The sequence below is a fragment of the Tauraco erythrolophus genome, chromosome Z (genome assembly GCF_009769465.1).
Source record: "Tauraco erythrolophus isolate bTauEry1 chromosome Z, bTauEry1.pri, whole genome shotgun sequence".
Lineage (NCBI taxonomy): Eukaryota > Metazoa > Chordata > Aves > Musophagiformes > Musophagidae > Tauraco > Tauraco erythrolophus.
The window spans coordinates 21308017-21334625 of NC_141496.1; the positions used below are offsets into that span (position 1 = coordinate 21308017).

The 26609-nt window shown below is 40.4% G+C and overlaps 1 protein-coding gene across 1 annotated transcript in view; it reads right to left on the minus strand.

Moving 5' to 3' along the window:
- Positions 1-1996: 1996 nt before the first annotated feature.
- The window catches only part of LOC104382096 (chondroitin sulfate proteoglycan 4-like), a 48688-nt gene continuing 24075 nt past the window's right edge, over positions 1997-26609 (minus strand). Inside the window, exons 6-11 of the mRNA XM_086629290.1 lie at positions 25604-25780; positions 17017-17215; positions 13363-13494; positions 8530-8702; positions 4564-4747; positions 1997-4050 (exon numbers count right to left, since the gene is read on the minus strand). Coding sequence (XP_086485416.1) covers positions 1997-4050; positions 4564-4747; positions 8530-8702; positions 13363-13494; positions 17017-17215; positions 25604-25780 — 2919 coding nt within the window. The remainder of the gene's footprint in view (positions 4051-4563; positions 4748-8529; positions 8703-13362; positions 13495-17016; positions 17216-25603; positions 25781-26609) is intronic.

The window sequence follows — 26609 nt, forward strand, 5'->3', positions numbered from 1 at the left end:
CCCAAACGGAAGGTAAGTGAATTGGGATAATGCATGATGAAACTCTGAAACCCTAGATAAGTGAACAGGGAATCAGGTGTGCATGCAATCCTTTAGCTATAAACACACAGAATCCCTCAGCCATAAACCACTGACCAAGTCCGGGACTAGGAGTGGATCCAGTCACACCCAGACTCCTCTCTGAGAAGGAGCTTAGAAAGCAAAGGGGGTCCTTTCTGAACCTCATGACTCAATGGGATGGTCTCCCTTACCTTTCTGCATCTCCAGTCCCTGTGCAAATAATTCCAAATTGATTCTAACCCCTTTTCCCTCTGTGTGTTTCCTCCATGTGTTAAGTAATGCAGTGAACCTTGCCATCAAATTCTGTTAAATCACACTTTTATCTAAACACTGCTCCACAACAGGCTCTCCTCATGAGTGAAAACTTCCCATAACTGAAATATAAAAATGACAGAAACACAGCTAATCAACAACAACAACAAAAATAATCCAAACCAAAGTAGTGTGAAAAGAATAGCACCAAGGATGTTGAGGCCCATACACCCGTTCTGTAAAGTGAAAACTGCAGTACCTAGGCTCGAACAAATATGTTATTCTAGTGTTAACTGAGTGCAGTGTTGAGACTGCATCCTGACACTAAGCACAGTGTCTGTTTGTACAGAGAAGCTAACTAGAAGCTGTAACAGTACAAAAATACAAAAATAGATAACAAGTTCAGTGGTTAGTAACAGACTGGTTATGATCATGGCACCGTTCCCTTGAAGACAGTTCGTTCTCTGAAGTCAACAAGAATTTTGCTGCTGTCGTCAGTGAAAGAAAGACTGGACATTAGCAGGAGACTGAACATCACTATAGAGCCTGGATTTCAAAAAATATCCCCTTTAGTGAGAAATTATTGCACATTTTACCACCAGAGCAAAATTAGAGTAGGTAGTTGTTACACAGCGTGTAAGGCACATCTATTAGTGTTCTGGCAGAGGAAGCATAAATCGTGAGACTTCAGAAGGGGTTATGTACTTCCTCGCAGGATTGTTTCTGTCAGTTGCTCCACAATACACGGTAGTATGCAGCAGAGGATTTGATTGTCTTGTCATCTTCTCGAACACCCAGACTCCAAAAGGAGTTGTGCTTGCTTCACTGAAGGCAGAATTCAGCCCTTTGTCAGGAGCAGGAAATTTTGACATGCACTTCCAGACATAACCTAAGCCTAAAGATAATTCAGCAGACAGGCTGACTGACAGATACACAGTTTTTGCTAGGTGGATTAGAGGTCATGGATGCATTTTACCAGTCTGCAGACACTACAGGCTAGAGTTCAGTGTCAAATGAGGAAAAAGAAAAACTAAAGAACAACAACACCTCGCAGTAAGAGTATTTTACCAGAATCCTTGTATACTGTCACTGCTGTATTTATTGTTGCTGAGTTGAATTCTAGATTTACAGTTCAGTGATCCAGATGAACACCTGTCAAAATAATCACAGCTTTGTTTCTTTAGTTCTGCCCTCTGAACAGTCTTCAGGTCAAAATGACATTGTTGAGATTAGCACCTTGGCAATTACTTAAAGAAACCGTTGAAAGTTCCTCAGATAGAAGTAGTGGTTCAGAAAATAATGCAAGACCTTTATAGCAAACTTAGTTCTTGAAAAAAAAGTAATTGTTATTAAAAAAACATAATCAATATAATCAATAATAATTTTCCTGTCACGGAAACTAAAAGATATTGCATACACAGGGTGCACTCAAAAACTACCAGGCCAAATTCTGCACTTTATTAAGTGGGAATTTTCCTGAAGTACCAACCGGAAATCCCATTTTATGGCCACTGTAATCAGTAAGATTTTTATTGTTATTATTTCACAGGTATTTGTGTTTCATCTAACAAGCAGTGCATTGTTTGATGTATAATAAATTAGTGTATTAAAGAACAAATTGTAAGTTCACAATGCATACTCTTTTCCATTCCACATCAATTAGCATGACCAAAACTGGCCATAACTACACCCAGTATTGATTGCGTTTCAAAGTTGGGTTTGTTCTTCGACAATACTGGATCATTTCAGGATCAAGGTTTAACCAGCTGTTTTGCAGAGACCGTTCTACAGTCGGAGAAAGCACTGCAGGAAGTAGCTGTTCATGTCTGACTGCCATGAATGCTGAGGCTGTACTTCTCTCAACCCCCTTCAGGAGAGGAGTCACTGTAACACTGGGTACAGTCAAGCTCCGTTCCAGAGGTCGATCTGGACTACTGAGGACTGCATCTGTTTGACTTTTGACGAGCGGTTTTGTCTTCTCTTTCTTCTGACACATCAGCAAAACACACACAGAAATAACAGCAACAATGAGCAGCACAGATGCCAGGACCAGGGGGATAATGACGTACCAAGGGTTGCTGCTTTCACCTGCTTGCTCTCTGGGACTCCTGGCATTAACCTCAGTTGTGGTCTTAGTCCCCAAAGATCCACTTGTTCCCACTGCCAGATTTAGCAATGGACCTTCCTCATGTAGATTTCCCCAGCGATTCTGCCCTGGCCACATGGTTGGTCCAGTCTTCTGTGGTGCTACTGTAGGCTCTTCATTCTGAGAGGATGCTGATGCCTCATGCTTTGAGGCAGTGTGAATCTTTGAAGTGGTAGTGCTGGTTATCAAAGGCACTTTGGCTGTAAAACCCTGCGCAAGCAGAGGGCTATATGGCACGATGGAATACTGAAAACAGCCGACAGCAGGCTGCACAGCATCTGCCCTGAGTATAAACGTGAACGAGTCATTTAGGAGATCAATGCCCGTCATATTTGTATCTATGTCTAGAAGCACAACACCACTATCAATGTCAGCCTGGGTGAACGTCTGAATATCTTCAAACACTGCATCATTCATGAACCTTTTCTTTACAATCCTTCCATGAGACGGCGGCACTATCACTTCAAATCTAGGATTACTATTTGTCAAATTAGCTAGCTCAGAAGCATCCAGGTCACTACTTCTGAACTTAAAAGCTCCTTGATTTGAAATCTGCATGTCAGGTACAACTTGTACTAAAGGCTTCACTGTGATGTTCAGCACTTGTCCTGTTAGATTGCTTTCTGCAGTGAAAAGCATGAACTCCAGTACTTCTTTGGACGCAGTGAGATTTGTCTGGTGGTAAGACAGCCTTCCTGAACACAAATCTGCCTGCTCAAATTTAGTAACCTGCTCATTTCCCATCATCAGGTGCCCGTATTTGAGCGGCTGAGTTATTTCATACATTATGTTAGTGCTTTTTCCATTTGTGACAGCTGAAAGCTGCACATTAGTAATAGTGACAGATGTCTGGCCCTGTGGAAGTGCAACATTGGTAAGGTTGACCAGGACAAGAGCAACTGGTATGACTTCAAGACTGAATAGTTTGTATAAAGGGCGATGTTTACCATCAGTCACACTGAAATAAAACACTCCAGAAGATGGACTTCCATCCTGAACAAACCAAACTTCACGACTGTCGACATCAGCTTGTGTGAAATCCTTTATAGAGACACTGAGATTGCTTTTCATTGCTAAATAACCATTATTGGGGTTACTAACAACAGTGTATTTGAGCTCAGCTGGGGCGTTATCTAGGTCTTCAACTTTCAGATTCTCTGACCCCAGCACTGACATATCTCCCTGCAGGACTTCCAAGTGCAGCCTTTTAGTTTTCAGTTCTGGAGCTTGATCATTCACTGGAACAACAGTGATATTAAACATCTCCTCTAAAACTTCGCTATTGGGCTTTGTTGCAGACTTGCTCTTTAGGTTTAACCAAACAGCAAAAGTGAAATTGTCATTAAGCGATTCAGAATTATCATGTACATAGACAATTCCAAATTTGTTCAGTATGTATTGGGAGAAGTTAGGTTTTTCTTTGGTAACGTTTCTTTCTCCAACAACAATTATGCCATGTTGGGGTAAAGATACAACCTGATACCAGACTTCATACAAGGAACGCTGTACATCAGGTAGCTTAATCAACAGATTTGATGCATCTAAATTTGTTTTGTTGATTAATGCTCTTCCTCCTTCCTGGACTATGACACCTAGCAGAAAGTAAAAGAGAATCTTAGAAACTATTTCATAGTTGCAACCTTTCAGAAACTAGATATCAAACACTGATGATGCTCAGAAAAGTTTCTCCCTCATGGTACCCTTGATTTCCATGTGTCATGGCTAAAAATACATATTAACACTATTTTTGAAGTACAGTCACATATAAGAGACATGATTTTCTATTGATGCATTCTTTAAGATTAAAGAAATACCTATAGCTAAAGCTTCTCACAGTGTTTTCACATACTGTTACAGTGAAATGGAGAATACCCACTACAGCAGTAGGTAGAATCAAACATAGGTAGTAAACATCATTTTTAAGGACACAATGATGCAATTTTTCAAGCTACTATCTACACTACACTATCTACACTGCACTCTGTGACAAAAGCATTCTGGTCGTCTGTTACCAAAGAGAAAGCAGCCTTTCTTTTCCACATTTGTTCATTGGAACCCTGACAGATCCAAATCAGTTTAGAGCCCAAACAGTATAGCATCTTTACCCGTATTTGCCAGAAGATGACTGTTCCGGTCATGCCTGGTAATTTCATATGAAATGACAATATGGAACACCTGGAGGTCCAGAGCTGATGGTGGAGAGAAGACAGTAAACGTAAAGGAATCTTCTGTACTCCAGCCAGCTGACTCGGCATGTAAGTGCTCATACATGATCACGCCTTCATCCACCTGTTTAGGGTAAAGAAAAGCCATAGGTATAAGAGGAGAATAATTCTAAACACAAAAGTGTAAAGAGACAAAACCAAAAAAGTCTTCAGAACATTGTTCAAGAAAAGCCTTTGCACCTTAGTCCATACACAGTGTATATGTCACCTAAATTGGGATTACTTTACATTTCTCTTTTTCTGAAGATGGACTCTATGTTGCCAGATAAGCATACTTGAAGACAGATGAAACATTACTGGGCATGAATGCTTAGTACAGGCCTTAGGTAAGGAACAGAGATAACAAAACATTGAGAAACTTACCTCATACTAGCAATGGTACTGGCACACAGGAGCTCAGCTGGACTGTATCGTTAGTGAATCAGAGTATCTTATGTCTAGGGTTTTTTCTTTATAAGGATACCAGCATGGCTGGACTCATTGTCATGAAAAAGCATACGAAAGACTGGAGGCTTGAAAAGGACTTTGGTAAGGTGTTTCATGGTGAATAGCAAAAGATAATTGCTAAGAGACTACGGAAACCAGACAGAGGTACAATGACCACTGAAATATACTCTCATTTATAACCGAAGAGCTGATGGGATTACTTAGTGGAAAATTTCTACAACATGGCACGAAGGGGATTCCTACAAGACAGGAAAGAACCTGGCTCGTCCTACACCTGCTTTCACTGACGTTGCAGATCATCATATTCAAGAGAATCCTGTCAGTCCCACCACGAGGATTCAAGTTTCAAAGCAGAATACTGCAGTAAATCTTCAGACACACACAGACTTATACAAGATACAACCACTTATCTCTTTAGGCCCCAAAGCAAAAGGCAGTATTTTCAGACTAGGATTCTTATCAGTTGGAACTATGGTCAAACTTTAAGATCAATACCGTAATACATTGAAACTACAATAGGATACCTAATAACCACAAGAATAGAACACTTATAAATCTCATCCCGTAGATTCAGCATCTGGTCTGCTTGATAATTCATGACTGACCTGGAGAGAAGACAGCTATACCTACTAAATCCTTGGCAGCTTCCCAGGCAACTACTGACCTGGCTTGCATGTGTTAGTTTACAATTACCAAAGAGATCCCTGTCTGAAACGGTGCCGGTTCTAAGTTTACTATTTGTGACATACTCTACACAGCTTGCAAACACTCTGAAGGAACTCATTAGCACACATTCCCACCACATATGCTTGAAAGGTGTGAAAAAAGAAAATAAAAATCCCCTGCTGCTATCATGGATGAAGCACTTTAGCAGTACAGGGTCTGAGCTGTGACTACACAGCATGCTAATCCTGAAACTATTGCAACAGCCCCGACTGCGGTCATTAGGGAAACAGTGCTTTCAGGGTTGGTTTTCTCAGCAGCCTCAAAACCATCCCATCTTATCGTCTAAAAAAGTTCAGACTGATGTGTCTGAACACAGACAGGATTCTGATCCTATATGAACATCTCCAGGTTTATGCTTTCCCTATACTGATCTAATTCTTAACGGCTATTATAGGACAAAACGGACAAAATTGGTAATAAAAGGATGTGTTGGTTCAGGATAACTTGCCAAAGAATGCCTCTAGGACTTTAAGTTGGAGAAAACAATTTTTTTTAACAAGAACAGGCACAATACGCATCCATTAAATTCACTGGTGTTTAGTATCAATCTTAGTAGGTTGTCTTTTTTTTAATTGCACGCCCATGCTAATATCTGGGCTGAGAAGAGAATGGAAATGGTGAGGATTTCTATGTTGACCTCTGTAATGACTATAAATAAAATGAAGACATTGTGGCTTGCTGCAAGATGAAAAAACTTCTAAGATACCACAGAAAGTACTGGCAGAGAAAAAAATTCAAACATCATGTTGAAAACTACTGCATTATTCAAGTGTGCTTAACGTGCACATAATTTTCTTATATTAGCTGAACAACAACTGTCCGTGAAAAAATTTCTTGGAATGCAACAGTAATTTCATTTTTTTTTTTCTTTGGCAACAAAGCAATAAACCACAGGGCATAAGGAAGATTTCAGTGACATAGCGAAAGTGCTAACTACTTTCATAAGCTAGCTGCATAGTACTTTCCAGAAGTGGAAATTTCAAGTTCCACAACACAGAGTAAGTCAATGAAACCCAAAGAACTAAATTAATGCAAAATATTTTCAATTCAAATCAGATTTACAAGCCTCTTACGACCAAACAAATTGAATGTTGTATTCTCCATTATATGGAGAATATACAATATTTTTTTATACAATATTACATTACAAATATGTTTGTAATGTAATACCAATGTCATTTTCTCACTGATATTGAACTTCATGTGGCTGCAACATGCTAGACAGTGAAAGTTCATTTAGGATCCCTTTTCTCTCCCTTACACCTCATTCTCTACCAGAATATGCAGCAAGCTGATTAGCATACTTCAATTCTATCTGCAATAAGTCACTTGGCTCTACTTGTTTGAAGTGAAAATGGCCAATACAAACACCTCTGACAGAGAGGAAAAGAATACATGTTACTGGAGCTCAAATCCTTGCACAATATACAAAGTTCAAAGGAAAGTTAGCCACGCATTACTAAGAACTAAAGCTATAGAGAATAAGCGGCATGTTCTCACATGGCACTGTCTGATAAATATATGTGAAGATCATATCCATAGGCAAAATGAATAAAACTTCAAAACTGTAGCTGAAAGATTTTCTGTCTGACATTCTTATATAAACATGCTTAAACTGCTTCATGCAATGCTTATAAAAATCACAAATTTTAGGAACAGAAGGGAACAGTGTCATTATACAGTTCATCTCCCTCATAATGTAAGACAAAACTCAGCAAATATTGCAACAAGACCGATAACATAACGGGATTAGAACACAGTTTCAAGAGAAACATTCTGTGTTCATCTTGATTTATAAAGGTCAAGTGGAGATTCATTCCACCACAATCCTTGGTCAGGTTGTTTGGAAATTTGATGATAACTAATAAAACTGTCGACCTTTTTCCCAGGTTTTATTGGTCAAGTTTCCATTTCTGGCCAATAGAATTTCTCATTCCTTCCTACACGAAATCAAAGAGTCAATTCTAAAATCTGTAAATGTAGATTAAGACCAAATCTCTTAATTTTTCCTCCAGCAAAGTCAGGAGATTGAGCTCTTTTTATGTCTCCCACTTACATTTTCCGAGAATAGCTTATTGCACACAGAGCACATAGTTATATTCAGAATCTGCACACAGACATAAGTCATCTCTTTTCATTTGCAAAAGAATGTTTTCGATCAAGTTACATGAGCTGCCACATTTTAGTCATTCAAGTATGAGACCCTGCATCACAGTTAAGATTCTTTAAACACTTAATATCGCAGCCAATCAAGTCAATAAATGTCCTCTTGGGGATACTCATGAGGACTGTGTACAGCTGAAACAAATTTCATACTTGGACTTTTCATAGAGCAAAAGGCTATTACTTCTGCCAAAACTAAAGACTTCCAACCTCGGACTGCTGGTTAATGGCATCAGAACAGTTCTTCTTGACAAATACTGTTACAAGCAAAACAGTGGAAATTGCCAAGACTCTGCTAGTATCCAAGCAGAGGGGAACAAAGGCTCCCCTTGGGTTCATTACTAGATGCCAGATATCTAATGACACAGCAAATCTGGGTGATTGCACTGACAGGACACATATGCCTGGTTACTTAACAGATATAAAAGGATCAGACAAAGAACAAGCAACTGAGATGCTCTTTGAAGTAACAACCTACCCCTGAACAGCTATTATAAAGTAAATCCTTACCATAGACTGCGTAAAACTGAGGACTTCCTGAGTGGTATTACCAGAGTTTACTCTTATCAGCCTTCCAAGTTTTGGGGAAGTTACAATCATAAAAGTTATAGTTCTGTTTCCCGCGTTGGTCACATCATTGGTCACTGCTTTCAGATCACATCGTGAAATAGGTTTCCTGGAACCTAAAAAAACGTCAATTATAAGTAATACAGATTTTCAATAGCAGTATTTCCCAAAGGGTAAGTTTTGTATGCACAACTGACCCTCTCACCTAGGTGTTCTACTTGACATTTTAATAACCTTTTATAAGATGGGCAGGTTTACATTTTTTCTAGTTACCTTCTAGTTACAGCTCTTCAACAGCTTTTTCAATCAAAAAGCCCATCAGTGGGATTTACCTGTGTTTTACAGAAATTAAAAAAGTGCAGTTCTCTTCAGCACATGTAATTGCTAAATACTAGCTTCCGCTAAAACAATCCAAAGTAAGGAGTAGTGCATGTATATGAAGCCCTGTTTCTATATAACATGTCTAGAACTGAATTCAAACTCCAGCTGAAGTCACAATTGTTAATGTTTTTGGTAATCCCAGCTGCCCACAGAAGGCAGGGTGATTTGGCAGGGAGAAATCTTAACACAGCAAATTTTCTAGTGAACACACAAACTAAAATCAATTATTAACAGAAGCTCAAACAACACTTTATCGATATAAAAAAATGATTTTCATTAAATTAAATTAAAAAATAAACACTGAATTAAACAAATTAGGAAGAACATTACACAACAGAAACAATGGCCTGAACTGAAATAACGTATTATTAAGATGGACAGAGACTGAAGGGTAAGAAAATCCTTTTGATACATAGCACCGCACTAAGCAGTACCTTCTGGCTTAAATATTATAAAGATTATAAAGAGCTTTCTGGCATTTAGTCAAACCAAGATAATTTTGACATAGCTGTGACAAAACCAAACCTAGTAATTTCCTAAAAGAAAAAAGAAGTTTTATTTGTCGTCTTTTTCATGCATGGTTTCATGGTATACACTCAGCAAACTAAATTTCATGCTTAATGATACTTTTAGAGTATCATGGGGGAATCTATCATTTAGATTTCCATAATCCTATTCCTCCTGTCCTCACTTCTGTCTCCATTGTTACATGTGCTTTTTTTCTTGAGCAACAAGCTTTTATAGGTAGCAATACATAATTTCAGATACTAGCAGTATATATGCTTGAAATCTGAACTATCAATCCATCTTCAATAAAGGATAACATTTGTACAGGAATAACACAAAAATAACATGTTCCTGCTATAATATTCAGATGAAAAATATGGTAAGAAAACTGAAGAATGGGAATATTTTGCAAGCTATTAGTAACATCAGGATTCTGCCTGTTTATATGTTGTTGTACCCTAGTTCAAACCACATCTACTTTGAACAAGAGTTGTTACAATGAAATGAGACCTCTGCCTACATACTGTTTTAGCCTTTTTACCTTCCCATGGCTCTCTATCTCCATACTGCCTTGAAAAGCCAAGTAGCCCCTCAGGTCTAGAAAAATTCTCCCATACTATATCTAATGCAAGAAGTCTCTGTCCTCTTCCTCTCTCTTCTTTTCCCTTTTTCACGTGACAGGCAGAGGGAAGCACAACCTTGTGTTGCGCATACAGCAGATGTGGTCAGGAATGCATAATTAAGAGCAACAGTTAATCTAATCTACCACACGTATCTGCAAACACAGTTGTTTCTCCTCCTACTTACATACATCAGGCCTCATTGCCTTAACAGAGTAAGACAGAGTAACTCTCAAACATGGTCACACTGTAGTGATGGAAGTTATCACTCCAGTTTTTCATAACCATACCAGGTTATCCCACCACCACCACCACAGTGCAGGAATAGGGGGATAGAGGATGCATGCCACAAAGCCCTCGTTCGTTCCTAACAGGCCTGATCTCACTCACTGCACAGCAGAGGCTGAAACACAGCCTAGAGCCACAGTCAATATTAAGTCTCTCACACTTTCCTGTAAAATGAGATCCTCCCCCAAACATAACCTTCTCCTTCACCCACTTATGTCCTGAAACTTGAGAACCTTAGCTCTGCTCTGGTCTGATACCTCAACAGGGAAAGGAAGGTCAACAGATCAGGTGAAGGAAAGAGAAGCGAGAACACTGTTCCCAAACATGGAAGCAGAGAGATTACAAAACCACCCCACCCAAGCACAGGGGAAAGGAACAGATAGGAGAGAAGGACACACAAGGATGGGTGATGCAGAGTAGGGCCAAGCTAATCCATACAAGTAGAATGCAGTAGCACAAGGCCATTATTGGTACCTAATAATTTTGGTATCCATTTTTACCACCTACATTTAAGATTTGGAAAATGCTTTGGCAGGAGCATGCTGCCTATCACTGCTGAACAGTTATGAATCATCTCATCTACTGACTGCTTAGACAGCTCTGCTTCTGGATACAGACAGCTCTGCTTCTGGATACCTACAAGTCAGGATGCCTTTCCTTCTGAAAGAGCAACTCAGCTTATTCCTCCTTTGAGCAATTGCTTCCCTGATGAGAGCAAATCCTCACATTGTAGATATCTAGCATATGCAAGAAAAAACTCATATCTAGCAGTCAATTTACTGAGCATACTGAATAAAATAAATTTCTGTTGAACGGAAAAAAATCCATAAATTGTATAAACAAATCGTATATCCAATACAAAAGAAGACAGCAGTACATGCTCTTATAAAACTGCAGAACAATATGCTTGAGAGAATAGTTTATACCCAGTCACGAAGACACAGCAAATTCTTCATGATATATTCAATTCTTACTTCCCTAGAGAGAAGATCCTTCAAGCTGTCTCTAAATTAACTTTTCCTGCAGTGCTATAAAATATAACAGGACATTGGCTATTGCTTTTATGTGTATTAACACCATCATTGTTGTAATAGTCACTTCACAATGAGCTGCCTGGTTTTGGCTTAAACCACGACATAAGTACAGCTGAAACCCATACAGCTCCAGAACATCTTTTAAAAGCATCATAAAGAGAACAGGTGAAAAAGCTGTAGCATTTTTAAACACCAAAAAGGAAATTTTCTAACTCACACTAAGCGATCTATAGGCGTAGATGAATACAGCTTTGTAGTGCTGAAAGAAATACTGTATTTTGCAAACTGGAGAACCGATAGACAGTCTAGAGGCTTTGCCTTCTATGGAAGTATCAAGCACAATTTTCTTACCGTTATCTTTGGCTTAAGATAGAATTCCTGTAAATCCCGGTGCCTGAGGCAACCTTACACACCAAAACACAGATTAATAAGCTTTCTAAGTGGATTTATGTGAATCCCATTTATATTGACTGAATTAGAAGATCATGCTGCTACAATCTCATTTTTTGTTGCCTAAGTGGCTTTTGTTGCAAGCCTTTGTTTATACAGCTTATATTCAGGAAGTTTAAGAAACTAAAGTGTTCCTCTTCTGCATCAAATTAACAAAACAAGGTACAGCTTTATGGCTATCACCCAGCTGGCTTGTAATTATCTAATTAAGGTTTAGGCCCTGCCTACAAAAGGTGGGCCATTTTCTCCTGGCTGTGGAAGATGCAATGATATCCTTGGAGTTGCAGCCTAGGCTGGTGAGCAATATCTGGTGGCCCTGATGTGATACCCTCATGAGAGACCCTGAAGACCATGACCCTGACTCCCTTGCCGGAGCCCGAGCCAAGAGCCGGAGCGAGAAGTCCTTTGATAAAGAAGGTAAAGCCGCTATCCCAAAAGAGGGAAGTGAGCTGGAGTTGGAATGAATGAATTGGGTCTCTGCTTACCGTAAAGCCTTCCTGAAAACAAACAAAAAAACCCTGTAAAACAAAAAGGGGGAATTATGGCTATCACCCAGCTGGCTTGTAATTATCTAATTAAGGTTTAGGCCCTGCCTACAAAAGGTGGGCCATTTCCTCCTGGCTGTGGAAGATGCAATGACATCCTTGGAGCCGCAGCCTGGGCTGGTGAGCAACACAGCTTAATACCTACAGACCTCTACCAATACTCAGTCTCTCTCTGGCTGTACAGAGCATGTTCAGAGCAAAAAGAAAGTTGCACATACAGAAGTGTGATGCAAGACATTGCTGAGAGAAGACTTAATTTCTCCTTTAGTCCTGAAATTAATGTTAGATTACTAACTCAATGAGGGATTACTCTCACCAATGCAAAGCAGTAAATGTCTCTGGTGAGACTCTCTTAACACATCAGCTCCTGCAGGAGTAGGATTTCATTTGAAAAATACTTAGCTGCCGATCCAACTAGCTCCAAATGCACAAACACGAATCAAAGTGTTTAGTCCCTGATTCATTAGTGAGTCTGTGCTGCTCTCCATAACTCATCTCAAACAATAAGAAAGCAAGCTAGCAATCTGGTGAGCATACATGTGCTATTCAGAATCCAACAGACACAAGCTTCACTCCACTTTTACCATGCAAATTCGCAACCAGCTAAGACACCTCTGAGTATATGAACGTAACATAGAGCTTTTAAGCAAATCTAAATGGAGAATGTTCAGAGTTTAGGTAAGCAGTATTAATTGTTACGCTGTGCTTATATATTTCACTACCAGTTTCTGTGACTTCAGGCACATGCACATATCTAAAATTTTTTAAAGACTATAAAACAATAAAGCCATATGTTGTTTGAGAAAACATAACCATTCTTTTAAAAGTCAGACAGATACATATTCCCAGATACAGTTTCCTATAGTTTAGCCAGCTAGCTATCTGACAAACAACCATATATTATGAAATTTTTTCAAGTAGATGAAATCATTATAATCTTTAAAAGCAGACCTGGAAAGACTCCGAGACCTTTGTTCACTTCAAGGCTAACGACTAGTGTCCGAGCTGTGATGCTAAAAATCTGTCGAGGTGCAAAGTTCAAACCATCTGTTACCTGAAAGTTGAAGCCTCCAGACATTGCTCCTGTAGAAAACAAAAATATAAATTTATTCTTATATTATGCTATTTGTCATCCAAGACATACAAACATACACTGGACGCCTTTTGCACTTGGCTCCAGTGAAATATACCCAAAGCCATTCTGAAGCAATTTTGGATCTTTGTATCTTAATTAGAATTAAATAAATTAAAAATGCAGAGAACACCTTCCCAACGAAGAATTACTGGCTGTTGCTTACACTGAAGGCCAGATATCCTTTAGATGTAAATTAGCAGTGCCCCTTCCTTTCTTTCTTCATTGACCCTAATGGAGCTGAAACCAAGTTAAACTTGGAGGGACAATGACTCCCAGATTTCCTACTCCTTTTATATCTTAGGAGGGACTACAGCACTTAAGCAGTCACATTTTGGCAAAGAAAGCATTTGAGGAGAAAAACAACTAGAATGTTCTTTGATTTATTTACATGTAAAGGACTGAATCAACTCTCAGGTCGTTACCTTTGTCTTTTTGCTCTGCTTCAGCTTTGCTGAAGATCATATGTTGTCACGGCTTAAACTATTTCAGAGGTTATGTGTACTCATAATAAAAGCACATTTTTTTCTTTAATCTTAGGACCTGTATGTACTTTGGCACAAGTGATAGCAAAATACCTCCAGGAGTCTGAGTGGATTCTTGTAAAAATGCATCTCTCAGAACTGACTCACTGAGGTGTATTGAGCTTCCAAAATCTTGCTTTAAGTAGGGGCTCCACGAGTTGTTTAATTAGGTAGAAAGACAGAATGAAAAATTGAAACACTAACCGTTGCAAACTGTTGCTCTTCTACTTACTTTGCCCAATTTAGCGCTGAGATCTTGCTACATGAATATATAACCTGAAAGTGAAAGGCTGCCATGTACTTTCACTTCAAGATCAGCACTCCTTGCCTAACTATAAATTAACATATCAGAAGAATCATGTGTGGGTTCTGAGATTACAGTTAACAACTACCCTAGGCAATGCTCTTATATCCAGCCAGCACTGAAGCAGCTCTGGAAGATAGATCATACTGTTTTTATTTTAAAAGCTTTTACTCTCTGATGTTTCCTCTTGATAAAAATGCACAAGTAGTTGCACATTTTATAAAGGCACTGAGAAGTCTACCTCAGGTTGAGAAAAAAAGGCTTCCTTAACCCCACTTGTTTTTTTGGCTAATGCAGGTCAACTGCCTGATGGGCACAGACATCTTGACATTGGCAGAGTCAGGAACAGAACTAAAGCCTGAAGGGCTGCTTGTGTGGAGTATGTATTACTTTACCACAATTAGTTTTTAAAGGCGTATCTGACCAGAGGTGATAAAAAGAACACCAGAAAGAGGATTGTAAAACCTGCATTGAAAAGACACAGAAGTTTCAGAACCAATAAGAGTTCAATTCAGTACTGCCCTAAGGAAACACTGGCAGGGTTTAAGGACAGACCCCATACTGCGAAAGCGGGATAGGAGCACCCTGGAGAGAAGTGAGGATGGTAAAGGGAAGGAATTCTCATACTGAAAGGGAAGTACAGAAATGGAAAAGTATGTTCTGGTTCTGTGTTTACACTGGTGACAGAACAATTCAGGATTACAGAGGAAACAAACACAAAATTTAAGGGGAAAACAAGAACAAAGAGGAGATTTGCAACTCACAACACAGAACAAGCAGCATAATGTAACTCGCAAGACTGCAAAGATGAAGGGAAAATTTTATGAAGTCTAATGTTAGAGGCATAAAAGCAAAGTACAGTAGTACAAAAGTCCCTGAGGATGGAGAGTCACTGCCATACATAAATGTAAAAGATCTAAAAGACGTAAAAGAGCAGCCAGGGAATGGAAGAGTTTCCTCTGCCAAAAAGATGCTGCGCTTCCCCTTGGAAAGGGCTGAATGATTATGAAGGTAGACGCTAGGCTGTGGAGAACATAGAGTGAGGGTACTTCCCAGGAGGAGCCAAAGAAGGTAGGCAAACCCTAGAAGACTGAAGACGAGGGACAAAGCAGCTGAAGAGAAAAGGGGGAAAAAGCCAAATGACAGCAATCAGCTAAGGAAAGATTCCAGGACGAGGCTGGGAGTGAGAAGATGAGAGTACTGAGTACACTTCTAGCAACAGTCCAAGATGACAGAGGAAAGAAAATCACAGACTGAGAAATGAAAAGAAGCAAAACGTTCAAAGCACTTTCTGAAACAGTGGAGGCCAGGAGGCTGAGCAGATGGCAGAGCCAGAGCAGCTGCAAGAGCTGACATATGACCTGGGCAATTTTACATTTCAAATTTACTGTACCACCTACACTCCCACTTGCTGGAAAATTAAATTTGCTGTTCTTTTTACTTTTATTAATCAAAATTCACTTCCTAAGGCTACAGATGTGCATTTGCTGTTTCTGGAACACAGAGTTCCTCCCTCACACTGAGACTACCACCGTCCCACCACCATGGGGGTTTCTACAAGTCAAAGTCTCCATTAGAACAGTTTAAACAGCTTGGCTTACTTTTGCCATGCTCTTGACCTTTCATTTCCTGACCAAATTATTTGAGCAGGATACTTACAGCTCACCAGCAGCTGCTTGTAAAGCAATTTCAGCAACACACATGCACTCTGCAAGACAGCGCACTGGAAGTCAGAGGACTTTAACCTGCACCAAGCCTCATGAAGACACAGCACAGATCTGGAGTGACTGCTGCACCCAAGGGTGCACTGGAAATAATTCCAGTCTGCCTCAGGGCTGGCAAGAGAGTAGTGCGCCTCTTCCGTGTCCTTCCCCAAAACTGGTTTATTCCTTCTTCAGCACCTCCTTTCTTCTTTCAGCTGAGGTAACATGATAATAGTGCTGGAGCAGGAGAAAAGCAGCTATCACCCTGTAAAAGTCCCAACTCTTCTGCTGGCTGGAACCCAGCTGGAATCTCCATTCCTGCGTCTTGCCAGCACTGCCACTCAAGAATGAATGAAGCTGCTCTGACTTCTTTTGTCATTGCCCACACATTCTCTCAGTAGCAGCAGCACAAATAACCCAATCACTAGCTCTGGCCACTAGCAGAAAAGAGTCAATGGTTAAAGCTAAATTCCTTCACAGCCTGAAAGAGAGGTTGACATCACCCAGATGACCCATAACTTCATTGCCTAGAGCTGCTCAGGAACACAACTACACTGTGGCAGATATCTAAGAGACTGCTGGTCCATGAATAGCTCCGCACTGTAGCAAGACAGAAAGGCTTCAGGAGACTCTCAATCACAATGGTCAAAAAAAAAGGATTTCTTAGCTCTGAAAGGTGCAAGGCAACGTTCCTCTACTGCAAACCTGCATTCAGAAAGAAGGCTGCTACCAACTGAACCACTAATACACTAAGGTTTCTTGGTGAGCACACATTTAAGTAGTCATCAGACCCTTTCCTGTTTAGTTTGTGAGATATCTATCACATAATCAGTGCTCAGAGATTTCTGTGACATTACAAGATCTTCAAAGGATTACAAACGCAAATATACTGAATATCAGCAGTATTTTGGTAACAGAGGTGGTATTTTTGGAACCACATACCATTGTGTACAAATACGAGCTGCCCTTCAATTATATGAGCCTGGGTAAAACTAAGGATGCTCTTGTTTGGAGAAGATTTCAGCGCCAAGAATCCATTGCTAGGTGGAGTAATGGAATATATCAGTTCTGATGGTAAGGAGTCCTTGTCTTCTGCATAGAGGTCATCAATAGTTATTTCTGTGACTGAACCCACCCAGACCTAGAAAAGTAAAAATAAAAAAACACAGTAATAATAAAGAAAATGCATACAAAAAATCAGGGAGGGAAAAACCTTCAAAGCAAAAGAAAGAATAAAAATTTGTGCTGTGCAACACTAGCAGCTATGACAGGTTTCCTCACTGTCCATCCAAATCTCTGATCAGGGACTGGAATAGTTAATTTTGGCAAATCGTTTTCAAAAAACAAGACCACAAAATAATACAAACACGCCCTACACCAGTTTGAGTTTTAGATAGCTGCAGCATGAGCGCTGTATTTGTCAGGCACTATCCAAACTCTTACAAACATAATAAAATTGTATTTTGATAACTCAGTCAAGGAGCTCCTTTCCAACACATACACGAGTATTAGTGTCATGTACTTCACAGCAGGCAAGGCATTCAATACGCTCTACTTTCACCAGCAGAAAAGAAAAACAGCCTGGAGACAGCATAACATCTAGCACAAATGGAACACTTCTTGTAGCTGCATTATTTCCTTCTAACAGCATGCACGAAAGGCCCTTTTTTAGTGCACCAAACAACTCACAGAGGTGCTCAGACCAGTGGGAGATGAAGGAATCAACACCTACAACAGCTGCTTAGCACGTTGCAAGGTCATGCTTCCAGATAAAATAGCTAAAGTATTTGGAAAGATGGTATAAAACCCATTACTTAATTCTAGTAAATCTAAATGCTTTTTTTTTTTTTTTTTTTTTAGCTTAAGATATGCAGAAACTGCAAGATCCTTATTTCAAGCAAAAAGGACTGCTACCTGAGCTTCATCCATACCTCACTGATCGATGCCTTGTTTGGAAACAACAAGCAACAGCCCATTTTACTCTTCATCTTTGCTGTATTTGGAATTACAGACAAAAGTACTAACAAAGAACAATACGTACTTATCTCGACATGAAATTAAATTCCTAAATATTCAATATATCAGTACTAATTCTTTCCATGCAGACTTTATATAGCATACAATCTTAAGAGCCTGAACCTTTAAAAACCTCAGCTTGAGCTTCAAAACATATACCGCATTGTCTCTTCCTGTCCTCCTAGGGTCTTAGTATACTTAACAAATATCTGGTAAGAACATCACACCAAATGGTTGAAGAGAAAACATGATCCTTGACAAAGGGCATTTTACCTCTGCCAAACCAAAAATCAGCAATCATAGATTTTTTCCCCTAAGTACTAGTTTTACTTTTTTAAAAAAACAACGTGGAAGAAAACCTTTTAAAGCCACTGGGGTTTTCATCACAACGTTTCAATAGAGGAAAGATTTCAGACTATACTGAGTCACAAAATCTGTGCTACGGAAAAAGAGATACTAAAATAAAATTATGTGTATTCTAATTAGAAAAAAAAATAAATAAAAAGATGTTGTATTACATTTTATAATAGAAAATATCTTGAAACCAGGAAATATCTATTTTTCTCCTTGAAATATGTATTTCTTTTTAATGTAGTTACTACTATCAAAGCTCAACAAAAGACACCACCTGTGAAAACACAAGATGATAATTAATAGCAAAGGCTGGCACCAAATAGGCACACCAGTGTTACTGGTTTTATACTGAAACCCTTTAACTCATCTCAGTAGCAATCAATTCAGGTTATTCTACACAGAAAATAACAGGTTGCATACAGAATATGCAAAAAATAAGAAAGAACTAACCAAACATGTTATTACGAATGGCTCATTAAAGTCCAAAAGTTTCAAAATGTTTTCTCTTACTAAAGGTAAAAAAGGAGGTTTTTTTCTATAAAAGCCAGTGTTTATTTCTGCTGTTCCAGCACACTAACACACAATGCTTTTTAAAGTACTGTACATGCTGAGGTGCTCCATGACCTGCAATGTGATCCTTGAGAAACAAGATCCAAGAGCTGAAAAGGGCTATAGGAAAGTGGACACTCAGAATACTGTACAAGTGGCTTATTTTCCACATCTGGGATCAGGTCCTCCTTGAAAAGCACGACAAAAACTGCACCTGAACTTCCAGGATGTAACATCATGCTAATTTTGCACGTGCCTAACTAACACAGCCCACAGGCATAGCCCAAAGAAAGGTTCATGACCCTGTCTGTTGGGAAATAATCCATTCTGCTCTACTTACAGCTATCAGCTTATCGGTATCTCCTCGAATGCTACATATCCTACCAGTCACTCTGTATTCGTCGCCATTTTAATACTCCAGTAAGTGAGTGATTTAAAGGAAAAAAAATCAGTGTTAGAATTTGTTTTTTTTAAAAAAAATCTAATGCTAGGAGAATACGGCCCTCTTGTGGCAACAGAAGGATACAGTCATTTCACAGCATCACTATAAATATATTTAAACACATACATAAATGCAGCAAATAATGCCAGGATAGTGATTTTCTTAAAAATGTCCTATTTCTCTTCCCCATTCCCACTCTAGGAAAAAAATAAATGACCATACAACCTGTGGAAATTTTAGGAAATTATACCTAAAATGCTGTATAGTTCCTAAATAAACATATCCCTCACGCACTTACTGTTCTAACGGAAAGGCTTTAAATTAACGTATCTCACACATTATGTTAATGTAAATACTTCAGCATATCATCAATTTGCAGCCAAAAAACCAAAAAGCATCAAACTCCTAAAAACTCCTCTTTCACTTCCTAAAGGAAAATATGAAACCACTTCCAAAATGTTTGGTTGTTTGTCCTCTTGAGAAAAAAGGAAAACGAGAGAGAATGTGGGGCCTCTCCGGAAAGACACGGGTGACCTGGTTACTGAGGACATGGAGAATGTTGAAATATTTTTTTGAAATAACTTTTTTGCCTCAGTCTTCACTGGCAACCACTCGAACCACACCACCCAAATCACAGAGGATACTGGCTGTGTCTGGGGGAGTGAAGAACCACCCAGGGTAGGAGCAGATCAAGTCCAAGAACATCTAGAGAACCTGAAGGTGCGCAAGTCCATGGGACCTGATGAGATACGTCCACGGGTCCTGAAGGAACTGGCGGCTGAAGTTGCTAGGCCACTAGCCATCATATTTGAGAGGTCCTGGCAGTCTGGTGAGGTTTCTACAGATTGGAAAAGGGCGAACACAACCCCCATCTTTAAAAAAGGGACCAAGGACAACCCGGGAAACTACAGACCAGTCAGCCTTACCTCTGTGCCAGGTAAAATCATAGAACAGATTCTCCTGGTAGCTGTACTAAGGCACATAAAAAATAACCAAGTGGTTGGTGACAGTCAACATGGCTTCACTAGGGGCAAGTCGTGCCTGACTAATTTAGTGGCCTTCTACGACAAAGCCACAGCGCTGACTGACACGGGTAAAGCAACGGATGTCATTTTCCTGGACTTGTGCAAGGCGTTTGACACTGTCCACATGACATCCTTGTCTCTAAAAGGGAGAGACACGGATTTGACAGATGGACCACTCGGTGGATAAAGAACTGGCTGGATGGTCACACTCGAAAGAGTTGTGGACAATGGTGCGATGTCTACATGGAGACCAGTGTCAAGCGGTGTCCCTCAGGGGTCTGTTCTGGGTCCAGTGCTGTTCAACATCTTTGTCAGCGACATGGATGACGGCATTGAGTGCACCCTCAGTAAGTTCACCGATGACACCAAGTTGTGTGGTGCCGTGGACTCCCTTGAGGGAAGAGATGCCATACAGAGGGACCTTGATAGGCTTGAGAAATGGGCCAGTGCAAACTGCATGAGCTTCAGCAAGTCAAAATGCAAGGTCCTTCCCCTGGGTCGGGCCAATCCTAGACACAAATACCAACTGGGCACAGAGTGGGTTGAGAGTAGCCCTGAAGAGAAGGATTTGGGGGTGTTTATAGATGAGAAGCTCAACATGACCCGGCAGTGCGCTCATGCAGCCCAGAAGGCCAACTGCATCCTGGGATGTATCAAGAGAAGCGTGGTCAGTAGGTCAAGAGAGGTGATTCTCCCCCTCTACTCTGCTCTTGTGAGACCCCACCTCGAATACCGCGTCCAGTTCTGGTGTCCCCACCATAAGAGAGACATAGATCTGTTGGAGTGTGTTCAGAGAAGGACCACAAAGATGATCCAGGGGCTGGAGCACCTCTGCTACGAGTACAAGTTACACAAGCTGGGATTGTTCAGCCTTGAAAAGAGAAGACTTTGGGGGGACCTAAGAGCTGCCTTCCAATACCTAAAGGGTATGGCTATTGCAACTGTGGCTATTGCCCAGCTGGATTGAATTGATTGATTTCCTAATTAAGGTTTAGGCCCTGCCTACAAAAGGCGGGCCATTTCCTTCTGGCTGTGGAAGATACAATGACATCTTTGGAGCTGCAGCCTAGGCTGATAAGCAACAACTGGTGACCCTGATGTGATACGTCCAAGAGACCCTGAAGACCGTGACTCCCTCACCGGAGCCAGAGTAGCCCAAGCCAGGGCCGGAGCGAGAGTCCTTTGGTAAAGAAGGTAGAGCCGCAAGCCCAAAGGAGGGAAGCGTGCTGCAGTCGGAATGAATGGACTGGGTCTCTGCTCACCGTAAAGCCTTCACCTTCCTTTAAAAACAAAAACTGGTAAAATAATGTCCTAGTTTTAGCTGGGACAGAGTTTTTTAACAGCCAGAAGAGCTCCGTGTTTTGGTTTTACTCAGAGGCTCACTCTGAGAAGAATGTTGATAGCAAGCTGATGTTTGTGGTTGGAAGTGAAATTCCAAGGACTTTTCAGTGTGCCGGAGTGCAGGAACACGGTCGGACAAGGGGGACATGATTCCCCTTGTGATTTGTGGTGGAACTTAAGATTGAGGGCCAAATCGGCCAATTAGTATTCCATATCATGCAGCGCCATGCCCAGTATAAAAGTGAGGGTCAGCCGGGAAGAAGGGCTTTTGCACTTTGGCTCTTTTGCACTTTGGCTCTTTTGTGCTTGCTGCGCTGTTGCTCTGCTGTTTTTCTTTCTTTTTTTCTCTTTCTCCCTCTCTCTCTCTCTCTCTCTCTCTGCCCCTCTCTATTTTGGGGCCTCGCGTTCGTCCGGGATTGCAGCTTCGGGACGAGACGGGCTTCGCATACGAGGGGGTGGTGAGCACCTACACTGTATTAAATCATCTGTATTAAATCATTCTTATCTCAACCCACGGGTTTCCCGTTTGTCCTTTAATTCTCTCCCTCATTCCTGGGGGGTGGGGGAGGGGGAGTGGCTGGCTGTGTGGGGGGGCGGTTCAACCTAACCCACGACAAACAAAAAGGGGGAAATATGGCTATTGCAACTGTGGCAATCGCCCAGATTGCACAGCTGGATTGAATCGACTGATTTCCTAATTACGGTTTAGACCTTGCCTATAAAAGGCGGGCCACTTCTTCCTGGATGTGGAAAATGCAACGACATCCTTGTAGCCGCAGCCCAGGCTGGTGAGCAACAGAAGGGAACATACAGGAAGGCTGGGGAAGGACTTTGTACAAGAGTGTCCACTGATAGGACAAGGGGAAATGGGTTTAAGTTGAAGGAGAACAGATTTAGATTAGATCTTAGGAAGAAATTCTTCAGTATGAAGGTGGTGAGACTTTGGAATAAATTGCCCAGAGAGGTTGTGGATGCCCCCTCCCTGGAAGCGTTCAAGGCCAGGTTGGACAGAGCCCTGAGTAGCGTGGTCTAGTTGAGAGGCGTCTCTGCCCATGACAGGGAGGTTGGATTAGATGATCTCTGAGGTCCCTTCCAGCCTATGCCATTCTATGATAACCTTGATTGTGTTCATAATCTTGATCACAACAGACAAGGTTGGTTGAAGAAGGGATGTTAAGGATGCCTTAGAAGCAAGGGAACTAGAGCTGCAGGACTCATTCAGCATGTGTGCACATGCTCAACAGTTTCTTGCATCTGGCCAGAAGCCCCGTGACAAAGAGCAAAAGTAACTTTCATATATTCACATCAACATCACTGGCCCTGTAACGCAGCTCTTCACAGAAGCTATCTGTCAACAGCAGATGCCAAAAGCTAACCTATTTTTCTATTGTTCAGCAGTTCTTTCTTACTCTTCATATTGAGATCTGCAAAATTTCTGAGGTGCTAAACTTCAGTCAACTCGAATGGCCCTACTGGATCTCAGTTTTCACAGTACCGGTCCCTCATTTTATACTTTCGTACATTTTGTACATTTCCAATCTTTCAAAAGAGATAAAACAGCTACTGCCTTCTTAAAAGCAACACAGTTTATTACTCAACATTCACCACTATCAATGTCCTGGAGGAGCTAGACCATGGGTCCAGCAAGTATCACCCTGCACAAGAATGCCTGGCTCATATCAATATTTAGCAGGACTAAGAAAAACCCATTTCCTCCCACCTACTTGGGATGTCTAAGTTTGCTTTGAAGAAGGATCATTGCAGTGTATTCTTCCCAGTATATAACTCCACTGTCAGCTTTGGTTTAGTCTGCACATGAATCCAACATACATGTGCACATTTGTACCTGCTCGTGACAAAAATAAAGGTTATTTCTCAGCAATAGCTTATGCATGACCAGTAAAAACCACAGGCACAAAGGCAGCATCTTGGTTCTAGGTATGTGCAAACTGCTTCCCCAGAAGACCAACTCTGGCTAAATTAAGCTGTGTTGTCATTGCTCTCGGGAAGCCTAGACTTACAGATATGTTCAAAAAATCCACATGCTGCAGTGCAGTGCACTTGCACAGCCTCAGTTCTGTTAACAGACTGCAGTTCAATGTTAGCAATGCATCAGAAGAGAAATATTGAAAAATTTCCAACTAGACATATATTCCTCTAGTCTGCAACTAGACAAACATTACTGTGTGCTGTGCTGATGTCTGTAGAGTACTACTGTGACTACTTTAACCAGGGAAGGTTTTACTCTGTACCACCCAAATGCTTGTTAAGTGAGCCTGCCCTTCTGCCAGCAGCTTCTGCGCAGGGAAGGGCGTCTCGTGTTGTGGGCATCTGCAGATTATCATGGACTACCTGCTGTCACTGAGAAGCTGCACAACACTACCACTATCACTGCTTAAAAATTATGCCTTTTCTCATATGAAAAGGCTAAATACACAACACAAGGTTTTGATCATCTTTACAGTAATCCATTCTCCCTCTGCAACACACAACTGAAAGATTCAGTTGCATTAAATGCATGTTTTAGGTGTCATCAGTTTGTAAACTGCATCATACAGCACCGGGGTTGACGTAGCCTCAAAATACCCTGCTTACCTTCTTTCAAGCCTACTCCTAAATATCTTGCCTGTCTTGATGCCTCTCAGTTGGTTTACTGTAACCACAGGTTCATTAGCTGACCCATATCCATTTCATTCTGCCTTTCAAAGTCACCTAATTTGTTTTTACTCATCAGACATCAGATTAGAAGCCTTTACACAGTGGGACTTTTTGGTTTACATGGGTATCGTGTCCACAAAAAATTGGTTCTGGTTACTGAGTGTTATTATAACACAAACAAACAACAATCCTACAAATAAAGAAATAAATCTGAAAAAGCTCTGAAATTGAAATGACAGTAGTGACTTTTTTCAAAGACCAAAAGAATTAAAAAGCCAGCTATGGCTATGAAATGCAAAACGTAGCATCAGTCAACAATTTTTGAATTTTCTTCAGGAATTTAGGGGGGACAGAGTTAGAAATAAGTTAGCATGTCCTTTTTTAGCTCACAATATCACACAGTAATAGCTTCAGTGTCTCCACTAATATTTTGACAACCTCTAACAGCCTAGATTTTCACAGATTGCATTGTATTATTCTTATCAGGAACTTTTAAAGAAGGAAGCATTCCTGTTTTGTATCAGAAATACCCAAACACATAGTCAACTCTCTAATGAGATGCCAGTAAGAACGCTGCTCTCTTCTCTTGGCCCGTTCTACTGGGGACTTGGAGAGGAGCACGCAGCAGAATGCATCTCAGCAAGTCTGACCCATAAGTACACTTAATGGCATGAGGCACAGTGTCTGAAGGCTGTGCAGACAACAGTGAGATGTTTTCACCCTCATCATCACTACTCTTGGTACTTTTCTAAGCTACGCTGTTCTTTAACAGCCCTCAAGATGCCCTAGCAAACAACACTAAAACACAACAATGATCCAGGTGCAAGCCATCCCACCCCACAAGTCCAATGTCAGTCCAAAAGACTTCGTGTGTCTTTAAGATTAAAAGAAAGCTGAGTCAGCCTTCTAGACACACTTTATATTAAAACAGCGGAAAATGTTCTTCATGACTACAATCTCCTTAAATGCACATTACCCATGTACTGCCTCCCTTCATTAACACTGATCTATTTACATCCCAGGACCACCATTTATTATACTGATTATCCCACCAAATACAAACCTAATACTCTGTTAATGAAGATGCATTAAATGGTATTATGTTAAAAATAATTTTAACATTTCAAAATGTTGACAAACATACCTGAAGAATTCTGTTAACTTTTATAACAGGAGCTTCATCATTTAGTGCAGTAACTGTTACAAATACAGTTTGGGGCAAGCTTTGTTTCCACAATTCTGTGTTATTTACTATCACAGTAAAATTGTCCATCAGTTTCTCGCTATCATCATGAACATAGTAGATTAATTCTTCTTCCACCTGAAAAATATAACAACCTGAAAACTTAAAGAGGCTAAAAGAAAATGAATACCACATTAAAAACACAAAAATATTCAAGTCTAGTCATGCCCCTCTGTATTTATTGCCTAAAATTTTGGTGACTTCTAAGACTTTATTTATGCTCATATATGATCTGTACTTCTATCTTTATTCTGTCCCCAACAGTAAATTTTACAGCTTATCTGTCCATTCCTCTAGTTAGAATATCTTAACTTGCCAGTCTTGGCATTTCCCTTTCCCTCTGAAGAGAAAACGGAAAATTCAATCTACTATACTTACCACAATGTTTCTTGGAATCTATAGTATCAGCAGATGGCAACTTAGGATACAGTTTTCCTTGTTAGAGCTAAAAGACTGAAAATTAGCTTATTATGCATATACTGGCTCTCTGTGAGCAAAGGCGGGATCTTAAAAAAAATTTTTTTTTTCCCACTTTCCTCCTTGTTCAATCTACACACCATTTCGTCTGGTCTTTTCAAAATGTACCCACGGTAGGTTTCCAGAGCATTAACAACTCTGAGTACAAGTGGCCCATCAGTCTACTGTGATTACAGCACACTAGTCTGTGTGACTAGTGACTCGCAAGGAAGTGATGTGGTTCATCACAAGAATGGGGCACTCTCCTTTCCCGCCCCAATTGACCAGCTAGCAACTGCAGAAAGATCTTCAGTACAAAGCCAAAAAAATAAAGCTCAAATTCATGCATCTTACCACTTCCCACCAAATTGTCCCACCGCAGGCAAAAATTAGCTTTTACGAATAAAAATAATTAATCATGACTACAGCAAAGCAGATCTAAATGCATTAC